This window comes from Penaeus monodon, chromosome 11 (genome assembly GCF_015228065.2).
Source record: "Penaeus monodon isolate SGIC_2016 chromosome 11, NSTDA_Pmon_1, whole genome shotgun sequence".
In the NCBI taxonomy this organism is placed as follows: domain Eukaryota; kingdom Metazoa; phylum Arthropoda; class Malacostraca; order Decapoda; family Penaeidae; genus Penaeus; species Penaeus monodon.
In genome coordinates, this window is record NC_051396.1 from 2094001 (window position 1) to 2105750 (window position 11750).

General features: G+C 41.8%; 1 protein-coding gene across 2 annotated transcripts in view; it reads right to left on the minus strand.

The window, feature by feature from the left end:
- Positions 1–290: 290 nt before the first annotated feature.
- The window catches only part of LOC119578656 (sodium-coupled monocarboxylate transporter 1-like), a 21702-nt gene continuing 10242 nt past the window's right edge, over positions 291–11750 (minus strand). For both annotated transcript variants that reach the window (XM_037926220.1, XM_037926219.1), the window contains exons 2-12: positions 10997–11288; positions 8802–8935; positions 8074–8262; positions 7560–7714; positions 6924–7064; positions 6221–6439; positions 4826–4944; positions 3852–4006; positions 2405–2655; positions 1687–1784; positions 291–1274 (exon numbers count right to left, since the gene is read on the minus strand). In XM_037926220.1, coding sequence (XP_037782148.1) covers positions 1057–1274; positions 1687–1784; positions 2405–2655; positions 3852–4006; positions 4826–4944; positions 6221–6439; positions 6924–7064; positions 7560–7714; positions 8074–8262; positions 8802–8935; positions 10997–11243 — 1926 coding nt within the window. In that variant the 5' untranslated portion in view covers positions 11244–11288 and the 3' untranslated portion in view covers positions 291–1056. The remainder of the gene's footprint in view (positions 1275–1686; positions 1785–2404; positions 2656–3851; positions 4007–4825; positions 4945–6220; positions 6440–6923; positions 7065–7559; positions 7715–8073; positions 8263–8801; positions 8936–10996; positions 11289–11750) is intronic.

Below are 11750 nucleotides of genomic sequence, written 5' to 3' on the forward strand. Positions count from 1 at the left end.
ATATTTTCAGTACAACCTAATAAAATATTTCACTGACTACCATTCATATGGAAATAAATATGTTAAATGCATATTTACGGAAATGCAGTATTTTTTCTTTCTTTCTTTTCCATTAGATATACAACCTTATGCAAAGTATTGCGTTAGACATAGATTTTTTGCAATGGCACACGTCAATTTTTTTATTGACAAGTGTGTTATTTGCTAGGATAGACATAATTACATTTTCAAATCATATATATATACATCTTAGCACAAAATCGTGAAGCAGGATAAGAAAAAAATAGTCATAATCTATTTTAAACATTATTAATCTCTGTATTACAACAGAATATAGAGCTCACTATAACAAATGTAGAAAATATACGATTGAGAATAAAAAGGACGTTTTGATATTTTATACATTATTATATTTTTCATGTTCATTAAAATTACTTGACTCAGAACATGCAGTATCCAAAATATTAAATGTCTATTTTATAAACCGAAAAAAATTGTCTCATTCATAATATTCCCACACAATATATAAACTACCTCTCATTCTCACTTTATGTAAAAGAAACAAAAAGAGATATAACCTATATATATCAGGTACCACCAGGCATAGAATCATTACTGCGTTAACCTTAAAGATTATTTTTCTTTCAGTCTTACAAGATATGTACTAAATTATCACACAGTCCAAGGAATATGGTGATGCTAATAAAGAACAAGGAGATTCATAAAATGATGAATGTAACATTGGTGAGTGAATATGATTTTGACGATGTTGTAAACAATGACATTTTCATGATAATTTTTTTCCCCTATTTATATTTTCATTAGCATTATCGTTCCAATCCCTTCTATCAACGAATATAACAAAGGGTATTTATTGTGTGTTCAACATATTTCTATTCACTGTTCTCTGTACAGCACGAGTTTCATTCAAATTTACTCTATCCTTTACCGGCCACTACAACATATTTTCATCAGTCTACCCGTAAATGTCATTCCTTCTCTTTCACTGCATAGAAAACGGATCACACATTCTCCTACACCTCTTTCCACGGACGTTCACTTCACTGACTTCATTTCCATATCATTCGAAACCCCGCTTGCTTCCGTAATGACGTCAGCACTTCGATTATCCACGCCTTCCTTCTTGACATCAAAAGTCCCGTTGTCCACGCTGTAATTCCTCTTCGGGAAGAATCTGTCGCAAAGCCATCGGTAGAAGGCAAGACACCTCTTGCTGACCAAACTCTCGTCCGTTTCCTCAGGCCTTCGAACGCCTGCGGAGTGGAGAAAGAGAGGAAAAAACTTACATTCGATGGAGGTGTATTAGCCATGGATACGGTTGAATAGTTTGGAATAACTAAGATAAATATCTATATCTATATCTATATCTATATCTATATATGTAAGCCAAAGAACTGAATGAAAGTGAGTCAGTCATGATAGATGATGATGATGATGGTTATGACAAAAAATAACAAATAACAGTAATAGTAGAAGTAATATATTAATAAGATTGATGATATTCTTATCATCATCATCATCATCATCACCACCACCACCATCACCTTCATCACCACCACCACCATCACTATTATTACTATCAACAACAACAAAAATACACCATCAATAATTGCACAGACACCAGCAAGACTCCCCATCACAGCCCGAGCCAAAAGCGTTACTCACCTGTTATCACGGACACCACCGTCGATACTGTGAGGACGATCAGGATTCCCACGGCACCCAGATAACAGTAAGAAATATCGTAGACCCAGATGTAGTCTCTGTGGGAGAAGGGAACTCTGTGGTACTATGTGGAGGGGTATTTAGGTGTACTTGGGTGTATTTAGGTATAATTACTACAGAGAGGAAGAGTAGTTAATAACACTTTGTAGATATGTGTATTACTGCTCTTTAAGTACTACTGGCTGCTGGATAAAGAAGGGGAGTATTTTTTATAGTTATATGTGTATATATATTTTGGTAAGTAGCTTCGCAATAAATTAGTTACAATAGGGAATTTGAGACAGATAGTGAGCAGGAGGGAGGGAGGGAGATAGAGAGAGGGAGGGGGAGAGAGAGGGAGGGGGACAGAGGGAGGGAGGGGGGCAGAGGGAGGGAGGAAGGGGGGGAGACAGAGGGAGGGAGGGAGGGAGGGACAGAGAGAGAGAGAGAGAGAGAGAGAGAGAGAGAGAGAGAGAGAGAGAGAGAGAGAGAGAGAGAGAGAGAGAGAGAGAGAGAGAGCATATATCAACTGGCGTAAAGGCAGACACCCAGAAACAAACATCGATAGGTTCACCCCCCCCCCAAAAAAAAAAAAAAAAAATATATATATATATATATATAATAATAATAATAATAATAAAAATAAAATTTCACCCACACCTGAACCCATCCTTCTCACCTCTCCTCGATCAGCTGATTCACAGGAGCAGCAGTAGTAGTAGTAGTAGTAGTAGTAGTGAGGGCTACGTAATCAGTTCCATTGATAACTACCCCAGTGCCATTCACGGTTCCTCCCAACAGCAATTCCTCTGCCAAACAGCCATCTGTCGAAAGGGGCAGTTTCTCGCTCTTCCCAGCTCCGTGGACAAATTTCCCAACCACGAGCCACAGGTTAAAGCCCAGAGCTGAGATGAAGCCTGCTAAGGCACCCTGAGGAAGAGATCAATGGTAAGCTTCGAAGAAACACTTAGATGGGAGGATTGGTGTGTGTGCGTGCGTGCGTGAGTGCGTGTGTGTGTGTGTGTGTGTGTGTGTGTGTGTGTGTGTGTGTGTGTGTGTGTGTGTGTGTGTGTGTGTGTGTGTGTGTGTGTGTGTGTGTGTGTGTGTGTGTGTGTGTGTTAACAAGAGGATCTGATGATAAGCTCAATCGGTTCAGTGATATCTTTGTGATGATATGTTTTGCCCGGCTCTTGTATGTATATTGCAGTCTAGCCTGAAATCAAAATATTTGCTAACTGAAGATCAAAATCATCATTACCATTTCCACTTCTACCATTATTACTAAAAATCAGAATTTCTAAGATCATCACTATCCCATAACCACTACCAGTACTTACTATAATTAGCATCGTCTTCCTCACCATATCATTAACACTACTGCCACCATGTATTTAAACATTGACGTCAACTTGGTACAAAGTTAACATACAAATAGCGCAGTCATATAATTAGGCTTTATGCTAGAGTTAACATGGAAAGAACACAAGATTGGAATGTAGCTGAAGAGTTTACATTAAAAATAACATTGCCCTATAATAAGCATTTACATCAGAGCAGAAATTCCCAAACTAGAGCACGTGTATCCAATGGCTTATTGGTATGCGACTCAGTCCTAATACCTAATATATTTTCATTCATCTCTATGTAAGCAATTATTAATTTCATTATAAGGTTGAGTTTTCGTATTCCAATGTCATATGCAACTTATCCACACTTTTCAAAATCCAAACAGACACAGACAAAAAAAATACAAGGGATACGCGATTAACTAAAGTTTTGGAATTACTGCTTTGTAGAGAAAATGAATACATTATCATATCATTAGAACTTACCTCATATTGAACAAACACATAGCCTTATTCTGCAATTAAAGGTTACATAATCAGCATAAAAAACAAATTACCATGTAATTAACACTTACCTTACATTCTTTATCAAAATAACGTTATCATACTCTTGAAACTTGCCTTCGAGTTAACCAAAACATTTCCATATAACCTGAACGGTATAAAAACAAATATCACATCCTAAGCACTTCCTTGAGAACGAAACAAGAGCAACAATTTCATTTAATAACTTAAGGATCAACACAAAAACTATGACATGATCAAATCCTCAAAACTTGCCTTCTCGTTGACCCAAGGGGCTAAGATTCCTGTTACAAAGAGTCCGTCCAGGGGGCTAACGAGAGCGCCACTGATACTGTAGCCTACTTGGAATAAGGTGCCAAGGTTGGCGACCAGAAACGCCAGAGCGATGCCCAGGAGACCCATGCATGAGGCTGGGGGTAAAGATGTATATTTAGTCAATGGGTTTGCATATTTAGTTTGTTGGAAAATATTTATAAGTTGAGTCATTGTGGAATAGATATTATTTTATTACTTATATTTGTCTAACTTTTTTTTCTTCTTGTCTTTTCTTTTTTCTTTCTCCTTTTTTCTCTTTCTTTCTCTCTCATTCTTCATCCTTTCCCTTCCCCTTTGCCCCTCCCCTTCCTCTCCGTCCCTTGTCATTCCTCCTATCCCTTTCTTCTTCCCCTTTTTTCTCCCCCCCCTCCCCTTCTATCTCTCTTCCTCTCTTTCTCTTCCCATCCTTTTCTCCTCCCTTTCTCTTCCTTTGCCCCTTATTCCTCGAACACACACGGTATACCTACACAATATCCTCGTGATCGTCTTATATTTCATGTTCTCTCTCGTCTCCATTCTCTTTCTCCTTCCTCTATCCCTCCCCTATCCTCTTAGCCTTCTTGTGCGAGATTTCTCCAAAGATTCCATCTTCCCCCTTTCTCTTTTCCTCTTTTTCCCTTCCTCTTCCTCAGTTTCCCATTCCTCTACCTCTTTCCTCTTCCCTCTTCCCTCTTCCTCCCTTTCCAATTCCTCTTCCCTTTCCCTTCTCCTAACCTTTCCCATTCTCCCTCTCCCTCTTCCCCTTTCCTCCTTCCTCCGTTCTTCCTCCCTCTCCCATTCCTCTCCCACCTCGCCCTTCCTCTCTTCCTCTCTTCCCTTCTTCCTCTCTTCTCCCCTTCCCCTCTTCCTCTCTTCCCCTCTTCCTCTCTTCCCCCGCCTTCCTCTCTTCTCCCCAGCACACACAGTATACCTACACAAGACCCGCGTTATCGTCTTAGCCTTCGTGTGCGAGATGTCTCTGAAGACCCAAAAGCCGTTCAGGAAATCCTCCCACAGAAGCACCACCATTGCGTTGGCTTGCGACGAGAGGGAACTGCAAAGGAGCCAAATGGATGAATTGAAAGGGGGTTAAATCGTGGATGAACTGGGCAGGAGGTGGGTGGAAATGGATGAATGAAATCAATAATGTACTGATATTTCGGTAGGTGGTTGGATATGGCTTAGAATAATGAATAAATATTCGGTATGTGATTAGAAATTGGTTGAGTAATGAATGAATAAGGCATCAATGATGAACGAATGGCTCTAAACTAAAGAAAAAGATAACAAGTAAATAAATAAATCAAGGAATGCCAAATACTTCGACGTTGATGTTTAGGAGAGTTTCCCCTTCCATTGAGCAGCGTATCGGTTTTATATTTCTACGTTTATAGTTAAAATCAAAGGTTAATATGTATTTTGACTAAAAAGGCATTCGTTTCAAGTGTCTAATAAATGTTATTTTAAACCAGATAGTGAGTGTACCTAAAACATAATAATATTTAGATAATTTTCTGTAAATAATATACATGAATCAAAGAAAACGATATATAGAAGGTATAATAGGGGAAACGAGTATAACATACAAATTTATTTCATCCCATGTTTTATATCATTTTACAATCAGCTGGTCAGTAACTTTTTTGTCATTACGATTACACGAACGATATTTTAAATCTGGCTCCAAATTTAAGGAAAATTGAAAAAACTCACCAACCTATTAGTAACATGTCCTAAGCTTCGAGGTTATCAACACAATCAGAACTGTTCTCAAATACAAAATGATAATCCCATTAATATATCCTTACACTACAAATGTTACTCCCATGAATGCAGACATCATCATGAATAGAGTACTGATATAACCTTATCCATGACCCGAGTTACGCCTATATTTTTCCTAATTAACTCCCATTTCCATGTATCAGTTACTCCTAGTTAACACCTAATTGCCTAATCAGAGCCACCCCCTTCCATTCCTTCCCTCTCCCCTTACTCCTCTTCCTCTCTTCCCCTTCCCCTTCCCTTTCCCCTTCCCCTTCCCCCTCCTCATTCCCCTCTTCCCCTTCCCCTTCCCCTTCCCCTTCCCCTTCCCTCCTCCTCTTCCCCTTCCCCCTCCTCCTCTCTTCCCCTTCCCCCTCCTCCTCTCTTCCCCTTGCCCATAATCAAAGTTACTCCCAACAACACCAAGCGGCGTAATCACCGCATAGCCGCAGCCCCTCCCACTAACCTCCCCGCACCACAGGCATCCTCAAGGTCTCGTCTCTGAGCAGCTCAAATCGTCCGTCTCGCGCATGACGTCCCTGCGTATAGACCTCGGGTCCCCTTACCTCAGCACGGCGCCGGCCACAGCTGCGACGAACACCCCGGTCATCCCAGGAAGGTGGTGGAGCTTATCGGCCACGAGAAACGCGAGGATCTGGTCTGGCTTCTCGATCTGGCCGTTGCTTAGGGGGTCGCAGTCCTCGTAGGCGGCGTAGGCGACGAGGCCCGAGAGGTAGAAGAGAGACCACAGGAGTATGAGTCCGATGACGAAGGCGATGCAGAGCCTTGGGAAGGAGAGGAAGAGAGAGAGGAAAGGGGGTAAGGAAGGTGAAGAGGAGTGTGATAAGGTGGGATTTTGTAACTGTTATTACTATTGTTGTTGTTGTTATTTCTTTGTTTATCTATTTATTCATTCATTCATTCTCTTACGAGTCTTCTATTCTTGGAGGTGATGGAGTGCACTGATTTTTTTTATTCTTCTTTTCCCTCCTTTCTTTTTAATGTATTCTAATTGGATTCCCCAGTCAGTCCATAGCATACATTTTTCTTTCTTTCTCTTTTCATCTTAAATGTCATCTAATCGGATTCCCTAATTAGCCTAACAGTATACAATACGCATGAGGAACAAGACTAATGAAATATGGTAAGGCTTCGTAGCCTACCACATATCATGACGTACACAAACCACATAAATCACGACACTGCGAACGAACCGCTGACAAAATCTGTGTAAAAATCCAGCTGATAAAGTAACTACAATAGACTCACATTTGCGATATCCTGAGATTCCTGACGGACACGAGCCTCTGGTACTGCGGCTGCGAGATGCCGATGGTGCTGACGAAGAAGTAGGCGCCCAGGACCTGCACCGACCAGAACGTGTGGCGCACCAGGGGGCTCGGGTCGAAGCTGTGCGGGTAAATGCAGCTATATAAATAAATAAATAAATAAATAATAAATAAACAAAAACACAGATGATAACAAATACATAGAAAAGTCGCGTCGAAGCTGTGGTGGTAAATAAAAATAAAGAAGTAAATAAATAACTATACAAATACATAAGTGATAAGGGGATTAGTGATGGTATAGGCGCACAAGAACAGCATCGATCTACGTAACATTTTCGTAAACACAATGAAAAAAATGAGGCAGATATAAATAGATTAACAAATACATAGATAATATATGAGGAGGTTAATAATTGTGTAAATGTAGAAACAGCATCGATCTAAATAATATTTTCCCAATTATAAACGCAACGGAATGACTGAAGGAAATATATGCACCGATATTAAAATATATATATATATACATATATATAATTCAAAACAAGTAATTACCGACATTAAAGAAAAGACCATCAACGATCCTTTCCAAGCCGACTTCGATTCTCTCCGAACCTACTTGAAGAAGTCGATCCGATCTCCCGCGACGGCTCGGCTCCACACCTCATCTAAGCCTCCGAGATCGATACACACTTGCATGACCACAGCCAAGACGCCCACGAACATGACCGTCGTTTGCAGGACGTCTGTGTACACCACCGCCCTCACGCCGCCCTGGGAGTGAGGGGAGGGTTGGGTTCAGTCATGGACAAAAGTAGAGTCGGGGGGAAGGTGCGAATTCCAGGGAGGGAGGGAGGGAGGGAGGGAGGGAAGGGAGGGAGGGAGGGAGGGAGGGGGGGAGTGGGAGTGGGAGTGGGAGTGGGAGTGGGAGTGGGAGTGGGAGAGGGAGAGGGAGAGGGAGAGGGAGAGGGAGGGAGAGGGAGACAGAAAGAAAGAAAGAGAGAGAGACAGAGAAAGAGCGAGAGACAAACAGACAGATAGACACACATATATACACACACATACATACACCATAACCAACACACCCATCCATCTCTATCTCCCCATTCATCACGAATCCATTAAGAACGCACCAGGGAAATATACACGGAGCAGATGACGCCCAGAGACACGATCGCCGCCCACATAGGCAGCCTGGTGACCGAGCTGAGGGTGAGCGACGGGGCATACAGACAGATGCCCAAATAAAACCCGCTGTTGACGAGCTGACACAGCGAGCCTAGTTTCCTCAGGACCGGCGAATCGAAGCGTAACTGTAGGTACTAAGTTGGGGAAGGAAAATGGAGGTCGGTTAGTGGGTGGGAGGGACATAGTGAGGGAATATATATGTACATATAAGATAGTCGTGGATAGGAAGGTATATAAATAAATAGATTGATAAAATCATAATAATAATTAAAATAATAATAATAATAATTTTAAAAATGAGAAAAAAACAGTACAAGCGAAAGTTCCCTATTACGAATCCTTTTTTTTTTTCTTTTTCTTTTTTCTTTTTTTTACATAAAGCACAATTCTAGAGTCATTCTTTACGTTTTTTGTGGTATGGTGGTGTGTGTGTGTATGTGTGTGTGTGTGTGTATGTGTATATGTATGTGTGTATGTGTATGTGTATGTGTATGTGCGTGTACTGATTCGCGTGCGCCTGCGTGCGCGTGTGCGTATAAACACAATCCCATATTCACCCTCTATGCGTGAGAGCAATTTTACATCCACCCGCATCCTCGTACACACACACAAACCCACACCTCCGCCTCCCACCAGCACACGCACGCCGCCCCCAGCATCCCCCCCGCCTCACCTCATTCATGGTGGCGAGGCCGAGCGGGTAAAGCACCGGCAGGAGAGTGGAGATGACGAAGCAGGCGCCGTAGATGCAGCCGAGGAGATTGAGCCACAGTTGCGTTCCGTAAAGGTACATTTCCGTGGCGTTTCCTGTGGGGATTGTTCAAGGTAAGGTTGAGGGGACGCGAGGCTGCTGGCGAGGGGAGTCGCTAGTCAGAGGGAGTCAGGATCGTGTCACGTAATATTTACCATAGATATATATGATATAGTATATATATATATATATATATATATATATATATATATATATATATATATATATGTGTGTGTGTGTGTGTGTGTGTGTGTGTGTGTGTGTGTGTGTGTATACACACACACACACACACACACACCCACACACACACACACACACACACACACACACACACACACACACACACATATATATATATATATATATATATATATATATATATATATATATATATATATATATATATATATATGCATGAGTGTGCGCGCCTGTGTAAACAGCAAGATAGATAGGTACAGATATACACAAAGATTACCACTCATGTACGCCCGAGTTTAATATATGTCCTTACAGATGGACTGATAAAAAGGCAAACAAAAAGACAGACAAATAGATAGACAGGCAGATAGATAGCAATACAGACAGATCTGCTGATTCATAGAAAAAAAATCGCTATACCAGAGTGCAAGGGTTGCAATGTGGGGTAAAAAAACATATCAGTTCTTCAGTTCCGACGCAACATCAACAGAAATTCAGGTGTCATTGAAAAAAATTATATATTGACTTCCTCCTGCACTGCAAGTCATGTAAGAATAATTTTGTTGTTGTTATTTTCCGTTTTTATTCTTGTTTGTTTTCTCTATCTCCTTTATTATTTTTTTAATAAAAAAAAAAATTCCCCTTAGAAATACATCTTCACAAATATGAAAAAAAAAGAATTTATTTATACGAAATTATCTATACTTTAAAAAAAGGATAACTATCTCTTTCAACATCGCATCTGATTTCAAAAAAGCACCACAACCATTGTATACAGGCGACAAACAAATATGCAAATGACTAAATAAATAGATGAATAATTAAATGGGTGAATGCATGAATAAAATGTGTAACTCTCTCTCTCTCTCATCATCTCCTCTACTTCCAATCTCTCAATTTTATCTCTCTCACTCTCAACTGTCCTCTCTCATTCTCAATTCTCTCTCTCTTTCTCTTTCCTCTCTATCTCTCTCTTCTCTCTGTCTCTCTCTTCTCTTTCTCTTTCTATTCCTCTTTCATCTTTCCTCTTCTCTTTTACTTTCTTTTCTCTACTTCTCTTCTAACTCTCAATCTCTCTCAACTCTCTCTCTTTCTCTCTCTATCTATTCATCTATCTCTCTCATCAATCTCTCTCTCTATTAATCTCTCTCTCTCTAATCTCTCTCTCTCTCATCTCTCTCTCTCTCCTCTCATCTCTCTCTCCCTCTCCCCCCCCCTCTCTCTCTCTCTCTCTCTCTCTCTCTCTCTCTCTTCTCTCTCTCTCTCTCAACTCTCTCTCCTCTCTCTCCTCTCTTCTCTCTATCTCTCTCTCTATCTCTATCTCTATCTCATCTCTATCTCAATCTCTCTATCTCTCTCTATCTCTCTGTATCTCTCTCTATCTCTCTCTATCTCTCTATCTCTCTCTATCTCTCTTTGTCTCTCTCTGTCTCTCTATCTCTCTCTCTCTCTCTCATTTCTCTCTCTCTCTCATTCTCTCTCTCTCTCATTCTCTCTCTCTCTCATTCTCTCTCTCTCTCATTCTCTCTCTCTCTCATTCTCTCTCTCTCTCTCATTCTCTCTCTCTCTCATTCTCTCTCTCTCTCATTCTCTCTCTCCCCTCTCTCTCTCTCTCTCCCCTCTCTCGTCTCTCTCTCTCCCTCTCTCTCTCTCTCTCTCTCTCTCTCTCTCTCTCTCTCTCTCTCTCTCTCTCTCTCTCTCTCTCTCTCAATCTCTCTCTCTCTCTCAATCTCTCTCTCTCTCTCAATCTCTCAATCTCTCAATCTCTCTCTCCCTCTCTCCCTTCCTCCCCGCTCCCTCTTCCCTCCCTCCCTCCCTCCCCCTCCCTCCCTCCATCCATCCATCCATCCATCCATCCCTCCCTCCCCTTCCCTCTCCCCTCTCCCCCGCCGACACAGCGCCCCCCCCCCCCCACTCACCCAGGACGGAGAGCGCCGACACGACGCCGCCGAGGAGAGAGAGCACCACCGCGAACGGGTTCATGGTCCTCCCCCCCGTCAGGAAGTCCTTGGTGTCCCTCTTGCCGCTGCGCCATCCCGAGAGCATCCCCACCAGCAGCGACGCCAGCAGGAGGATGACGAAGATGGCGTAGTCGACGGTGGAGAAGCGGCTGAGAGAGGCGAGGGTGGCGGAGGAGGAGGAGGCGCTGGCGTTGGGGTTTGCCATGGTCTGTTTTCTGCTTGTTTGTTGGAGGGAGGACTTCGCTTGGCTCTGGGAGGGGGAGAAAAGGGGTCAGAATAACGTGGATTTTGTTTGAAAGAGGTATTAGGAACGTATGTACGCGGGCACTTATATGCGCACATATACAGACACACACACACATACATACATAATATATATATATATATATATATATATATATATATATATATATATATATATATATATATCTTTCTGTGTGTGTGTGTGTGTGTGTGTGTGTGTGTGTGTGTGTGTGTGTGTGTGTGTGTGTGTGTGTGTGTGTGTGTGTGTGTGTGTGTGTGTAAAATGGCACCACCGGAAGTTAGAATGTGAGGGTGAGGGAGAAGAAGAAGAAGAGGAAGAAGAAGAAGAAGAAGAGAGAGAGAGAGAGAGAGAGAGAGAGAGAGAGAGAGAGAGAGAGAGAGAGAGAGAGAGAGAGAGAGAGAGAGAGAGAGAGAGAGAGAGAGAGAGTCAGAGATGAGAGCAGGAAGA